Here is a 16,667-nt window from a genome sequence, read left to right as displayed (position 1 = left end):
GTTGGAGGTAGATAAAGGAATTGTGTGTTGGTGGATTTAGCGTCTTCCCCTTTCCTGCATTTCATGGATGGACCAGGGGGCTATGCACTCTGCTTCCCAAACCTCAACTCGTCTTGCAGGCGTCTCCAGAGGCCTCACTTAGACAGTACCCTCCTCTACACTCTTCTTGCCTTCTTCTCACTGCTCACAGTTACACTCAACCTGCTTGTCATCATCTCCATCTCACACTTCCGCCAGCTACGCACCCCAACCAACACCCTGCTCCAGTCTCTGGCTGTGTCCGACCTGGTGGTGGGGTCACTGGTGATGCCTATCGAAGGCCTGCGCCACATGGAGACCTGCTGGCTGCTCGGGAGGCTGATGTGCGCTGTAACTCCTTATATCTCTTACTGCATGCTCTCTGCCTCTTTGGGCAACATGGTGCTTATATCCATAGATCGCTATCTAGCCATATGTGACCCTCTGCTCTATTCCTCTAAGGTCACCCTTCCTAGAGTTAAAATTCTAACCTGCTTGTGTTGGTCGTGCTCATTTCTCTACAATGGGTGCATTTTGCTTGGACACTTTGAGAGGTCACACAGCTTCAGCACCTGCCATGGCGAGTGTGTGGTGGTCATAAGCCGTATTTCTGGTATGCTGGATCTCTTCTTCTCCTTTGTGGGGCCATGCACTGCCATGGTTGTTCTCTATATGAGGGTGTTTTTTGTTGCAGTTTACCAGATGCGTGTCATTCAGTCACAGACAACAGTCACAACAGCTCTGCATGCTAAAAGATCAGAGAGGAAGGCAGCTAAGACACTCGGCATTGTGATAGTTGTATTTCTAATGTGCTTCTGCCCATATTACTATCCGGCTCTGGCAGGCCAGGACACATCCACTAGCTTGTCTTATTATGCACTGTTGTCTTGGATAATGTTGATGAACTCCTGTGTGAACCCCCTGATCTATGCTCTGTTCTACCCCTGGTTCAGAAAAGCTATCAAACTCATCTTAACCCTGAAAATAATGCAGGCACATTCACGGGAAGTCAAAATTGTCTAGACGGAAATGAAGTTATCTGTGTATATGGTCTTTGTTCGGAGATTTTGAATCTCATGTCTGTATGCATGCGTTACATGCTTCCTCAAAGCAAGCTGTACTTCTTACAACAATCTCTGATATCACCAAAGAATCAGTTTAAATACCACATGTTATGTTAATTCAGGAAATAATTTCACATCAATGTTATTTGTTTGTTACGTCTTAAATCTATCATTTTACCTGCAGCAGGAAAAAGAAACACTCTATAGAACTCATTGGATCATTTAACTGATTTGTTTAGTATTTATGAATGCATTGTTGGTAAGCAATAAGTTACACAAATATTGTTCCAACAAATGTTTGTGTAAGTTAATTCCTTTTGGATGTAACAGATAAACTATTGTGTTTATGTTTTTTCCTTGTCCTCCTTATAGATTGCGACAGTTTGTCTGCTTTGTGACTACATATTCCATCGCAATTCAGAGTCAGTCATTATTGTCCTTCTTTTTCCAACTAGTTTACCATTAACCTGCCCAAAAGAAATAAGTTGTATGTTTTACAGTCTGTGGCTAATTTAGGAGGGCTACTATTATCATATCTCATGCAAACATTTTCTGTTAGCTATTCATCAATCTGGAGAGCTGTGGTATTAGCAATAAAAATCTAAGCATCTTCGCTTTTTAACCAGTTTTTTTTATATAATGATTCCTGCGCAATTCTGTAATTCTGTCAAATAAAGATCCCCTTTTTAGTCTTAAGTGATGCTACATATTTTCAAAAATGCAATTCACATTTATTTATCACTACATAATGAAAATGTCAGAGACAATACCAATTACATTAGTGGCATTTAGATAATTTTTTCCCTCTAGTTCCTCTGAATGGATCACATTTCATCTGTTGGTCATGTCAGATAAATGGCTGTTTTGTTCATGAATTTTCCAAATAAGTTTTTTTTCATTTACTGTTTGTGAAAGGTTGTCCTGTAAAATGACTAGATCAATAAAATTCACCAGCAAAGTTCAATAGATTATTATCATAAATGATTGTGGTTGATTCACTTAAATCAGCTGACAAGTGATAGTTGCGGTTTACCCCAGGGAAAGGTCATGCAAGTACCTGACACAAAATGAAGCACACAGTGCAGACTCTGGGCCATGTTATAGGAAGATCAGAATTGAAAGAATTAAAGGAATTATTATTATAAAACACTTGAAATTACTAAACTAGAATAGCAGAAACTAAGATAGTGCTGTCATTCTCTGGGCAAACAGTTGAGGTAGAAGAACATAGTCAAATTGAGAAATGGAATTTCATTGAAAAACACTAGACAGAATGTTAAAAGGAAATTATGATGACATTAAGTTTCCTGAAAACAAGGTATATTGAGGTGAGGGAAAGCAGGAAGAAGGAAATAAGAAATGAAATTATCTATAAGACAATCAGAATCACTCTATTCATCCCAGAGAAAATTGAGTTTATACTGTAATGGGATAAAACAAGTATATGTAAAAGTAATGTCATGAAGTATTTAGTACAAAAAGATAAAAGCTACATAGATTAGTAGTAGCCAGAGCATTCTGTGAAACAGAAGTTAAATCTTCAGGAAACAGTTGGTGTTATCCATTGCAAAAAATGTTTTGTTTGTTTGTTTCAAAATCTGATCTGGAAACATCAGCTAAGCGTAATAATAACAATAATAATTGTAATAATGCACAGCATATGTGGCCTAAAGGAGAGCCATTGTTTTCAAGTACCTGAAAGAAAATCCAAATCATTTATGATCAACAATAAATAGGTAATTGGATTTGATTTTACATATACAAATGCACACACAACCACACACACACACACACACACACACACTGACATACACGCAGCTATATACTGTACATTTAATGAGCGACAGAGAGAGGAAGAGAGAGATCTATGGTTAAATGTTTGGCTGTGTTGATCATGCCTATGTTATCAATAGCACTGATAAGACGCTTTTAACGACACAATTGCGCTTTACCCAATTGATGCAACAATGGACTTCTTTGTCCAATAAATACAAAGAAAATAAATGTTCACATAATCATTTGTCGCTTTCTGCAAGAACAGGACACTTTAACACAAATGAAAATCAGTGCAGATGAATGTGATAACCTACAGGGAAGAATCAACAAATCCAATTGTTCCATTTTACATTAAATGACAACCGTCACGGTCAACAGATGGCGCCAGCTGTTCATCAATCCACTGCACTTCATTGACATCAGGGCCCAAAACTTGTTATGGTGTAGGTGACCCAGAATATGCAGTGACTCAGCTTGCACAAACCACACTGAATTCAAAACTGGGCAAACTCACGCTGGATAAAGAATTCAGGGTCAGGAATAGCTGCTCTCCTTGGTATGTCTTACATTGCGTGCAAGAAAAGGACATGTGCTGTAAACTATTTTGTTTTTTGAAAGGAAAGGAAGCCTCTTAGTTGGTCGATTCCGTCAAATAGATAAGTGGAGCTTTTACCGCCCGCTATGAAACCAAAGATATTCACCTCGTGTCAAAGGAATGCAGATGTGGGCAAAGCACATGTGACCTTTGTGGTCACTTACCCTTAACATTTCAAGTCATCTTGAACAGACATGGGTTCAGATTGTGCGGCGCCCCAGGATGACCCCACATCAAGTGCCCCTTTGTCCTACTTTACATGTTAAAAGAGGATTTTTTTCATTTTATGCGTAAAAGCTTGGCAGTCATGTGAAAACCATATACGATATGGCTAATGAGGCTCCTAGTCCAGGATTGCTATATGGTGTTAGAGATTTCTTATTCAACAATTATGCCAAACTAGGGAAGTCAAAATTTGGATTGATTAATAACCATGCCATTTTTTATTTCACCTGTGCAGGCAGCTAGTGGATTTTTCCACCAAGTCATTTGTATTCATGAATCACGTGATAATGTATGTAATTAACTGTGGCGTTTACTGCAGACTGTGATTTTACTCAGTACACAAGTATTTAACAAGGTGCCCGTGGACTGGATCAAAAAACCACACTAGGCATTTGGACATGAGACAAGATAAAGGCGGTCACTCATTCGGCTGCATCATTTTGACAGGGCACATTTTTAACATCAACTTTAAGTGACATCTTGCTCTTGCGTGAGTTATGGGTTGAGTTTTGGTATTCTGTGTTTGTCTTACATGAGGCCACAGACCATTCATCTGCTATCAGAGCTTCTGGTTGAACAGGTATAAAGCACCGTTGTCGCCATCAATCTTTCAGGGAATTGCAAAATAATCACAAGCTAGATATCCGTCAGAAATGGTATTTAGAATTTTCATGGTGATAAATGTCAGTAGCTGGGCTTTTGAGGACTTGACATCATACCTTCCTAGTACTTTTTGCTGGATTTCTTGTCTTCTGCAAATTCCCAAAATGGTCACTTTATCCTTCAACATATTACTACCATTGTCAAAAAGGCATGTTGTTTCCTGCTTTGCTTGTTGTTTCCTTTGCTTTGATTATAGTAGTGCGCTTAACCTGCTATGTTATGAGTGTGATGACAAAAAGAACATTTGGTTATTTTATCAGATTTCTTTTAACCTGCTATGTTATTAGTATCATGCCAACAAACACAACATTTGGTTATTTTCAAAGAATTCTTATTAGACATGTTTTTAGAGGGTACACAAAAGGATTACATAAAGACGTTAAATTAAAAATGGATTTTGCATGCCTTATGCAGAAACATATTACATAGATAATAATAATAATGATGTAAATAATAATTATGACAGTGACCTCTTCATGTCTTCCTTTAGAGACAGTATCACAGAAAAAAAATAGAGAGCAAAAGAGCGAGAAGATATCCAGCTAACTGTACAAATGCATCCACCATCTAAGCCAGTGCTAGAAAAACTGAGAGCGCAATGACGCAGACAGAGACGTCCATAGAGGAACTGTCAATGAAAAGCCACTTTTTCATCATCTGGAGAACAATCACTTTTCTTTGTGAGCTCTCTAAGTGTCTGCCGTGAAGGGCACTCTATCTATTGCAGGGCACAGGATGTCAGGACAGAAAGTTAGTATTTGATAAACAGGAGAGCAAGGACAGCTGAAAAAAGAGATAATCTAAGCTGGAAATGAATTTCTTCTGCTGCACAGGATTTTGTAACCAAACCAAACCAAATAGAGAATTTTACAAAAATAAAATGAAAAATTGACTATTTCCAGTTTGTTTATAAACCTCAATGTTCTTAAATGAACAGTTAGTGGCATTGAGATAATTTTATCCCTGCAGTTCTTCCAAATGGATCACATTTCATCAGTTGGTCATAGTGGATAAATGGTTGTTTTATACACAAATTTTCCAAAGAAGTTTTTTTTTACTATTTGTAAAAGGGTGTCCTGTATAACAACCGGATCAATACAATTCATGGCAAATTTAGTTGATTTTTTTCGTAAATGATTGTGGTTGAATAACTTAAATCAGCTGACAAGTGACAAAATTATAATTTCGGAAAAGTAATACATATCAAGTATTTCACACAAAACAAAGCACACAGTGCACACTCTGGACCATGTTGTAGTTAGACAAAATTAGAACAACTAAAAAATATTTTAAATACTTTAAATAACTAAATCTGAAACACAGCAACTGAGATAATGCCATCACCATCTGAGCAATACAAAAATATAAAGAGATTTATCAAAAATTGTTATAGAAAGGAGAGCATTGTCAAACTGAGGAAATGGAATTTAAATTGAAGCCTTATAATAGCGTTAAAAAGGAAACGATGACGATAGTAACATTCCAAGAAGAGGGGTTTTTTTTATAGGTGAATGAAAGCCTTCTTCTCCTTTCGGCTATTCCCTTCAGGGGTCGCCACAGCAAATCAACATTCTCCATCTAACCCTATTCTCTGTATCCTCCTCTCTCACACATCCATAAATCATCTCTTTGGTCTTCCTCTAGATCTTCTGCAGGTGAATAAAAGACTAAAGAAGGAAGTAAAAATAAAACCATTAAGATGCTGTAATGGGAGAGAATAAGGAAAGAGCAAGTTATGTGATGTCATAAGTTTAAATTACAAAAATATAAGATCTAAATAGATGAGTAACAGCCATCACATTTAGTTAAACTGTGAACTGCGTACACAATTATTAAGCAAGTTGTATTTTTGAGGATTTATTTTGTCATTGTACAACTATAGTACTCTTGGTCAATCCAAAATGTTAACAAACCCTCAAACCTGAACATATATATAAGTAGTAACAGTGAAGTTTTGGCTTTCTTCAGAGAATACCTATATGTACACCATTAATAGGCATCTAAGATTTTCCCATCTCACTTGTTTATTTTCACCTGTTAAAGTGAGAATAATAAAAAAACTCAAAATTTACACATAAACAATTCCAAAATAAAAAAAAAAAAACCTCGGTGATCAATTTAGCCACGTTCCTAACACTCACAAGCTTTCCATTATAAGTCAGTCACTTTCTTGATCTGGTCAGAATCAACTTTTTGTGCAGCTGCAACCATAGTCTCTTAGACCCTGTTCAGAGAGGTGTACTGTTTACCTGTACTGTAAATTTCCTGCTTAAGAAAAGTCCTCAATAGTTTTAAGTCAGGTGAAGAAGGAGGCCATGTCATTAGTTATTCTTTTTATTTTTAAAGCCTTTACTGGCTAGCCATACAGTGGAGTACTTTGATGCATGTGATGGGGCGTTTCCTTGCATATTAATCAGTTTTCTTGAAAGATGCAGACTTTTTCCTGTACCACTGCTTAAAGAAAGTGCCTTTCTAAAAATTGGCAGTAAGTCTGAGAGTTGATTTTGAGTCTATTTTCAACCCAAAAAGGTCCAACTAGCTCATCTTCAACAACACCTGCCCGTACCAGTACCCCACCTCCACCTTGCTGGCGTCTGAGTCGACGTGGAGCTCTGTGTGTCCGTTACCGATCCAACCACGGGCCCATCCATCTGGTCTGTCAAGAGTAACTCTCATCTCATCAGTCCACAAAACCGTTGAAAAATCTGTCTTCAGATATTTCTTGGCCCATTCTTGACATTTCAACTTTCGTGTTTTGTTCAGAAGTGGCCGATTTTCAGTCTCTCCTACTTTGGCCATGTATCTGAGAACAGAACATCTCGTATGTACAGCTTGATATAGGGTGTCCATCTCCTTTGGCCACATCCTGCCTCATTGGACAAATACATATCGCCAGATATGCATTAAATCCAAAACGCATTCGAGTTTCTAAAGCTTGCAGTTGGAAATTATGGATAAAATGATGATATGGTCAAAATAATCACTTGCCTAATAATTGTGCACACAGTGTAGTATCTTCAGCAAACAGTTGCTATGGTACTTTGCAGTGCATTTTTTTTTTTTTCAAAATCAGACCTGCAAACGTCATTTGTATTCCCAGGTCCACAGTGTGGGATCATGACATTCGTGGTCTCACCAAAACACATTTGACACAACATATTCGCAACACATTCTTGCAAATATAACACACGGATTCAAGTGAATATATCTGATTATTCCCCCTTTCATCAATTCTTTTGGCCTTTCCTCTTTGGCCTTTCATCAATTCTTTTTTTCTACTTTTTTAAATTAAATGAGATCGGGGTAATTTTGTTTTTAAAAAAGCTCAGAGGACATTTGCGTATTTGATGTAATATTCTTTTTGAAGCCATGGCCACTGACATTAAAATAGCATAGCATTGTCTTTAAAACTCACTATCTTTACATCTTTGCATCACGTGATCTTTGTTTCAGTCCCCTGTATTCCTTTGACAGCCTTACTGAGGATCACGACCTATAAATATCTTATGTGAAAAGTTAAACACGATTTCCTCTTTATGATAATCCATGTAGATGCCATTTCAAACATGATCAACATGTTTCTCTTTCCTTTTTTAAGCTCAAAAAAAAAGTTGAAACCATCATATGCTGATTAACATCCATCTCTATCATCTCTAATTCTATGCTTGGAGCGCATATGATGAAATAGAGTAAACAATGACTGGAATGTGGAATTTGGTTGCACAGATTTCAACATAAAGCGAGCAGCATGCAGACACTTGCCAATGTGTGCATGCGTGTGCGTTTAAGTGCACAGGGGCGTGCATTTAATCCCCTGGAAAAAAAAAGGCTGTCAGTTACTGGTCCTCAAAAAATCGGATGTTTTTCATTCATGCGTTTCCCAGACACACCTCTGTCTCCCTCCTTGGCGGCGGATGTTTAACAAACCTCCTGTCTCTCTCTTTTGTCTTATCTGCGCCTGTAATTTATTTTACACTTGTCAGTAGCTGCTTAACCCTGGGAGGCAGGAGTAAAAGACGTAAGGTTCTTTTTGTTATTAACCTCTCCTACCTCTCCTCCTCCTCCATGACACGCATGGTCGCAGCCTTGGGGCAGCGCAGTTATAGAAGTATTTAATGTTTTCTTTCAGGACCTTGGACACTTAAACTTGATGGAAGATAGAGAGGGGAAGGAGGCCGTTGGAGCGGCGTTATTTCTCTGGTGAGACGAGTCTGCACACTGAAACAATGATTACTGAGTGAGCGGCTTGGACTGCAGCTGACGTACAGCAGGAACTGCAGACGCGGCAAATGTATTAGCAGCTCATAAAAAGTAACTTTGAGACGCCCAGATGCATCACCATTTGGCTGCTGCAGAAAATACGCAACGTTTAGAAGCAGCTGTTCGTGAGAATTTCAGGATAAAGAACGTATGCGACAAAGAGAAAAGTGTTACTACTGAGGTAAAAATAACCAGTGAATGTAAATCATATAAAAAGGAGGTTGATGGCATGTGTTAAAAGAGAGCAAGCCTACAATTTCTGAAAGAAAAAAGAAAAAAAAAAGGGTGCCAGTATCTCCCTCACATCCTCTGCTCCGCCCACAAGATATAATCCTTCCATGCTTGAATTTCTGCTCATTCACTCGACCAGGACGCCTGGAAGCAGGACACAACCCTGCCGAAGACACTTGTCTTTTCCACTTTCATTCTCCTCTGGACTTAAAACCAGGAGTTAAAACTGTTTTTCATGATTGGGAATAAGTTATTTCTGCTTTTTTTTTTTTTTCGCCCTCTCTCTCTCTCTCTTTTGGCCTTTTCAAAGATTAACAAGCCCTGACTGAAGAGTTCTGACAGGAAAAAAAAAGTGTCCAGAGAGAGAGAGAGAGAGAGAGAGAGCTCTGCCCAAAAGGGGAAGGAACAAAAGGCAGATAAAGAGACAGCGATAACATTTTTTGAGAAGGAAAGGAGGACCACAGCTGGTGTTCATGTAGAGGAAAGAAAAATAAAGATAGAGGGCGCAAGGAGGTGTGCAAGTGTGAAGGGCAAAGTGTGGCAAGGACAAGCGAGACTGGAAAGAGAGAAGGAGGTGAATGAAAAAAAAAAAAACTGAGGAATATCATGAGTTGAAGGTCACAGTGGCAATACAAATCTGAAAAACTTCTTTTGCCCATCATTATCATCCCAGCCTGACAGACATCAGATTCAACTGCAAAGATGCAAATTCAACGAGACAAGAGGACACTTCCTATGTAGTGAAAGAAAAAAGTCTGCCCGGGGGAACAGGATAGGATCTTCTCACCATGTTGTATTCAGCTGGGTTTGGTAACTCAAACAACCTCCGCAGGAAAAGCAACTTTGTCCCTGGATAGAATGAAGAGAGGCGCAGAAAGATACCTGGCAAGCCTGTGATACCCTCCTTACATCACCCACCTTCCTCTCCCAACTGTCTGTCATTTTACAACTTCCACTTCGTCCTCTGCTGCTCTGACTTCACAGTATCTCCCCCTCCCCACCTTCTCACTATGTTGATACCAGCTTTATTCCTATGGATTCTTAATATCTACCAGCTCTGCTCAGGACAGAACTACATGGACTACTATAAACCTGGAGACACGGGCACTGAGGTGAGACCCCTCTTCGTTTGTCATCCTGAAGCGTGTTTTCGGCTTGTAGATAATCCCTGTCAGACAGCAGAAAAGTTGCAGAAAATTTATATTTGCAAAAATGGAACAATAGAGATCATAATAGGAAGAAATAAAGAAAAAGTTGAGCAACAACTGCATTCCACCTAAAAGATGCTCTCAGTGCACCATGATAAGACTAAAGACCTGGGTGAGCTTCTTTTACATTCCTTATTTTGATTGTTTAGATTTTTTCAATGAATTTGATTCTTAATCAATAAATTAGCCATTTAAGGCTCAGCAGTGGCACTCGTGGACTGTTCAAGCCATTTCGACATCACTTCATAAATCTATCTATCTATCTATCTATCTATCTATCTATCTATCTATCTATCTATCTATCTTTCTATCTATCTATCTATCTACCTACCTACCTACCTACCTACCTACCTACCTACCTACCTACCTACCTACCTACCTACCTACCTACCTATCTACCTATCTACCTATCTACCTATCTACCTATCTACCTATCTACCTATCTACCTATCTACCTATCTACCTATCTATCTATCTATCTATCTATCTATCTATCTATCTATCTAAGCAACTATGAGGTTCTGTGGAATTCTGACTCACACGTCCCTTCCTGAAAATGATTCAAGTCTGCTTCCAGTTTAAACACCTGTGCTCTCCTGGGAAGAAATTTGATCCCAACGGGAAAACCACTGTGTGTGAAATCATAAGTTTATTCGATAAAAAACACACAAAAGACAGAGGAGGCTCTTCTCCATACGCGGTCATTATACCGATACTATGAAAATGCATTTGATAAGCTGCTAAGATCTTAGTTTCATTCCATTTTTATCAAAATTTGAATGCTCATTCATTTATTCATCCATTCATTTATTAATTCATTCATGTATTCTTTCATCATCTAACTGCTTATCCAGGGGCAGATTGAGTAAATCAGCTCAGACATCCCTGTTACCAGGGACACACTGTTCCTCTTCCTGGGGGACCCCCAAGGTGCTCCCAGGCCAGACGGACAACCGGCCCTGTTTTTATTCCTCTGGGTCACCTTTTCTAGAAGATCCTTGAGGCAAACTAAGGTCTGTGTCCATGACCTGTCAAATCTCATCCCTCACTTTTTTTTTTTTTTACCTCAAAGGTGTACGTCTTTTTGCCCTATAGTGTCACCAATTTTTTGCAACCCTTTTTTGCTTGACAGCCTCCTTCTAAGCTGGTGTCCACCAATACCATCTCAGGTTGCTGCTCTGACAAGTATTGATGAACTTCTGACCATAGCTTAGGAGGCCGCTTCTCCAAATTGGCCGTGCACATGGACCACCCTGCTTCCACGTCCCGGATCACCCCGGGACGTGGGAGTAATTCTTGTGAATTGAAGACTTTGAAGACAGGATTCTCCTACAAACTTTCCCAGCTCACCCAAACTAAGTGTGTGGCTATAACGGGTCTATCCACCGAACATATTCGACACTTGAAACATCTCACCACTGGGTGGTGATCAGCTGGCAGCTGTGTTCCTCTCCTCACTCGAGTCTCACCCGAGTGAGCACAGATCTGATAATAGGACTATAAATTCGGTCATGACTCTTAAAAAAAGGCCATGGCCATTAATCCAAGCTTGGCACAGATGAATTAAAAAAAAAACAACTTGGGCAGTATATTGGACAGACTGGCCAACCTCATCCCACCCCCACACCCTTTTTGCTCCCGTGAACATTGTGACTATTTATGTCACAAGGAGGAACAATTGAGTCACCGAGTGGATCCCAGTCCAGGACCTAAAACTCCAAGAAGAGTTCATATTCAATGAATGAACACAAACAAACTGGGTGATTCTCTTGCCTCTCCAAAGCAGCCAACCACAGCTTGGTGGGGCAGACCCCAACATACTGGCACTTGTGAGTGTATTCACATCCACCTTCACAACTCCTCTTTAGAACCAAGTTTCCAAAGCCAATGTTTTGTTTAAAGAAAAGTTAATCTATTTCTGTCTGGCCACGTCCAACCCTTCACACCAGCTGTGGCTCCTTCTCCCTGAAGCTGCACACTCAGGTGTCTACCTATGCTTGCATCACCCAACCCTGATGTCTCAGGGCAGGCGATGGCATCAGGTGAAGGTTGTGTGATCTTTATTCAGGCTGTGCCGTACTGAGCACCCAAGAGCCAAGGCCCAACCACCAGGCACACCAGCTCCCCTTCACGGCCAAGAGGTTGCCCTTCTTTGCATCCTGGTGTCAATTCTCTTTATAGTGGTCAAAACCTTCTTGTAACATCTAGAAGAACCCAGACCATGACCAGGATGACTGAGAACCTCCACAGACATGTTTCTTTCTATCTCTGTCTCTCTGTCTCTCTCTCTCTCTCTCTCTCTCTCTCTCTCTCTCTCTCTTTCTGTCCCAGTCAGTGAAGACAGACCGATTCCTCACCACTGTCACCGAGTGCTTGCTCATGCGGAAATGTTGGGTTTCTGTAAATTGTTTTAGCGCGTGGTCCAGACCTGCCCTACATGTAAAGTAGCATGAGACAACTCGTGTGATTTGGCGCTATATAAATAAAGTCTGACTTGACTTGACTTGACTTGACTTGACTTGACTTGACTTGACTTGACTTGACTTGTTAGGCTCTTTCTAAATTGCTTTAACTTGGAACCCCAACTACAACCACTTTCTCCTGGGAAACCCGACCACGAGGTGATGACCCATGCAACACATCTCCCAGGATCATGGAGAAATATAAAATCCTCCACTATGACGAAAGGAAAAAGTTAATATGCCCGAAGAAAGCCTAAAAATCTCCTTATAGCATGCAAAAAAAATTTGGCGAGGTATCTGCATAAATCAAATAAATACTATAAAATTTGATACTGTCCCTACTGCCCCTTTATTAACAATGATATGAATATGCTGGATTATATCATCCCAAAAGCTAAATTTCTCAAAAAAGATAAATCTAGCGTTTCACAATCTATATCCCTCTTGTTTGTGACTCTGGACCATCGGATTTCATCATGTTTGTGATGTCACAAATGCTGCTCTTCAAGTATGATTTTTACTTACTTTCTAACAAATGTTAAATAAGCCTTTATGTGTGAAAATGCCCAATTATCATTTTATACACTGCGGATAAAACATTCAACAGTCGGAACAAAAAAAAACACATTTTTGCAAAAGAAGGCCATTGGGAGAGTCTGGACTCAAGTCAAATTACATAAGTTCCGCAAATCACATTTTGGATGACTCAGTTATGGAATTCACAAAATCCCAAAAAAACAACTTTTGACTGACTTTTCACCTTTGACTTGTGATTTCACCATAACTTGAGCCCTAAGATTTCAAAAACGTGGCACTCTCATCAACTCCAAAATTTATAAATGACCAGAAGAATACACCTTTCAGTGTGTTTGAGACCTAAGCCACATGTAAAGTGTCATGAGGCAACTCACAGCTGTGAAATGGTGCTTTACAATATGAATAAAACCCTGAATTGATCTGACATGACACTAAAAAGAACCAAGGACTCATTTGTGTGACTTCTGACCCCTTGACTTTCTTCAGAAAAACAGGGATCTGTTGGGAATTCAATTTTCTTCAAGATTAATGAATGGAATAGTGAATTGATACTGGCCAGACATTAAAACTTCAATAGACAGATCACAGAGGAAAATTTATGAGTGTGTGTGTGTGTGTGTGTGTGTGTGTGTGTGTGTGTGTGTGTGTGTGTTGCAACAGTATTTAATAATGGACACACCCCAGAGTGCCGGACTGGATGACTGCTCATTTATCCATTATGACCTCATGCTCCCCCAGTAATGACCTCATTTCACGCGATCAGTAAGAAGAGAGAGCAAGCAGAGAAAAGTAGAAAAAAAAATGAAGGCTCTTTGAAGAAAAACTGGAATTTACATTACGGAGTACAACTTCATCCTAACCATTAGTATTTGACTATTGATCATTAATATGATGCTAAAACAACCAGTATAAACTAAATTCTGTTACACTCTTGCTGCTGTGTTTTCTACCAGCCATTTCTTAATGTGTGAGGTAGGGTTTATTGGTGCTAATCATTCAAAACCTGACAGAAGTCTCTTGTACAACAATTTGGCCTTTCATGAAAATATTTCAGCTATAAATAAATTATTCATAAGTCATTTTGGAAGCAACACCAGCCTAGCCTACACCAACAGCTTTTATAAACCTGCCTCAGTGCTATGAATTGTGGAGTGATTTAAATCTAATTCTCACATGGTCTTGTTATTTCAATTATGAATCCTGAAAACCTAAATTTTATACCCACTGTGCAAATGCTCAATTCAGTGATTTGTATTTTGCTAAACATGGAAAACTGTTACAAACTACAACAGTTGTGGAGTAGAGATTTTGACTTGTTTTTAATCCGCTGATCTCAGACCTGTGTGTTTGGTCATATTGAAATCCACATTATTCATGGTTACTTTAACCTGACTAAAAGTAACTAATCAACTGTTCGAATTGAGATTCTGGTTTCCATTCATGCATTGCTATTCTATCTATAGGAAGAGAAGATGGCAATATATATGTTTGAAATATGAGGCAATACACAGAATTCTTTTCCTGCAAAGTTGGTATTTTTTGTTGATTCAAGTCCTCTAACATTTTCAATGGACACATCAACTTCTCTTGATATAACTGTAATAGATTTTGCGCTCCACAACAGTAATTCTGCATTCTCAAATCTTCCCGCCTCAACCCTGTTGAACCCCACCACCACCACACACACACACACACACACACACACACACACACACACACACACACACACACACACACACACACACACACACACACACACACACTTCTCTCCACCACTCACTGGCCCGCATCCTATCAGACTACCCTATTAGCCTAGTGATCAGCAAAGGGTCAGAGAGTGACAGTTCAACAGCACATTTCTTGCACGGTACATTGCTGGTTTCACATCCTGACAATAAAAGATATCACAGGGTATTCCCCAAGTTAAAAACTATTTTCCTTCATAAGTACCGATAAGCAAAAAAATAAATGAACACATTCAATTTGGTACTGACTATCAAAAAGTAAAAAAAAGAAAATATAATTTTTATGTGACAATACTCCATGGCTGGATGAAGGTATAATTACAGTACAATTACATGTAAATGATGTGTAGTTGGTTAATATTGGATATATAGCAACATAAGGAAACTATACTTCAAATACAATGAATAATGCATAAGCTTTCATACAAACAACAGTATCCCCCCCCAAAACAACAGTATCTGCACTGGCTCAGAATGCCATAATCCTACTACTGTCATATTTTTAATTACCGCACACAGAGCAAATATACAAATAAACTAGGAGATGCTGATTTCCAACATGGTTCCCGTTGAGTTTTAAGTGACCTAAATTCCCTCTTTTTGAAAAAAGGGTAAAGGAAAGAAGAGGAGAAAAGAAGAAAGCTCAGTCAACAGGATACGGGGGGGGGGGGGGGGCAATTTCGAGATCTGGTTTGTGTTTAGGTAATACCACTTGTGCCAGCCTGCTCCACCTCAGCCTGGAAATCTAAAGAGGCATTCTTGCTCCCTTGAGGGCAGAATTAAAATGTGATATGGTCTTAACACAACCAACTCTCACTACACTACACTCTCACTTTAACCACTACATATGATCTGGTAACAAGCAAGCATGTTACACAATCAGCCACTTCTCTTACAGGATATAACAATCCAACATGGTGACTTAATATTCATTAGGCATGACTCACCTTAGGAGTGATTTATAAAGGAGGTAATGTAAACTAGGACTTTTTGCATGGACCCGGGCCACTGAGTAAAACAATCAGTGTGAAATAATGATGCTGGGTGTTGGCTGGGAACATCTATTGTGTTTGCAAGCGAATTTAATACTTCATTTAAGTATACTTCACATGTCGGTACTTATAAGGCTTCCAGCTCAAGGGTAAACTTGATACATTTAAGAAGGGTTAAAGCACCAAAAAATTCCATTAGCTGCCAGAATAGAAGGAGATAGAGATGTCAAATCCCATGGGTAAATTGGGTCACACATCAGTGTCTTAGCTCTTAGATCACTACAGCAACAAAGCAGATATTTCAAAATTTGCTTTGGATGACATTTTCCAAAATCAAAATATGGGTGGGGAAGAATAGAGCGAAAAAAGGTTTTGCCGCTTCTTGAATGCTACAATTTGTGTGCGTGCTGGTTGCTTGGGAAAAGGACACATGCACCCGTAATAACTATCAGTAGCCAAGAGCAACATGTTACAACACATTGATAGCTGCGGTATTCACTGTTTATCCAACTCAAACTTGCAACGATTTCCTATAAATTTGGTATCTAATTGCTTCCGCAAAATAGGAACTAAGAACATCTAATTCTTTATCTGTGAGTGTAAATATAATAAATCTAAGCACTGTTTGGTGTGTGTGTGGGTGTGCGTGTGTGTGTGCGTGTGTGTGTGTGTGTGTGTGTGTGTGTGTGCGTGTGTGTGTGTGTGTGTGTGTGTGAATGCTCAAATTCATTTCTACTATGTTTAGAAATGTGAAAAATCTGACCTGCGATGCAAATCATCTCATCCTCTCTGGTCTTTATCTACTGTCAGTGGTGTTATAAATGAATACAACTGTTGTTCTGTTGCCCCAGGAAAGGGCCCATGGAGGTGATCATAAGTGAAGGGAAGTTG

General features: G+C 39.2%; 2 protein-coding genes across 4 annotated transcripts in view; both read left to right on the top strand.

The window, feature by feature from the left end:
* Positions 1–16,667, top strand: part of LOC147233464 (vascular endothelial growth factor C-like) — a 36,922-nt gene that overhangs the window by 8,447 nt on the left and 11,808 nt on the right. For all 3 annotated transcript variants that reach the window (XR_015106278.1, XM_086148307.1, XM_086148308.1), the window contains exon 2: positions 8,471–9,944. Coding sequence is in view for 2 of the 3 variants with exons in the window: in XM_086148307.1 (XP_086004433.1) it covers positions 9,843–9,944 (102 nt within the window). In the remaining variant the exon portion in view is untranslated. The remainder of the gene's footprint in view (positions 1–8,470; positions 9,945–16,667) is intronic.
* Positions 64–1,041, top strand: LOC147233465 (trace amine-associated receptor 13c-like). The gene has a single exon (XM_086147501.1). The coding sequence runs from the start codon at positions 64–66 to the stop codon at positions 1,039–1,041; it is 978 nt and encodes a 325-aa protein (XP_086003627.1).

The sequence above is a fragment of the Fistularia commersonii genome, chromosome 6, assembly GCF_037954325.1.
Source record: "Fistularia commersonii isolate RoL2024-O1a breed Wild chromosome 6, RoL_Fcom_v1.0, whole genome shotgun sequence".
Classification (NCBI taxonomy): domain Eukaryota; kingdom Metazoa; phylum Chordata; class Actinopteri; order Syngnathiformes; family Fistulariidae; genus Fistularia; species Fistularia commersonii.
Note: the sequence above shows the minus strand (reverse complement) of the source record. Positions and strands in the feature narration are given on the sequence as shown.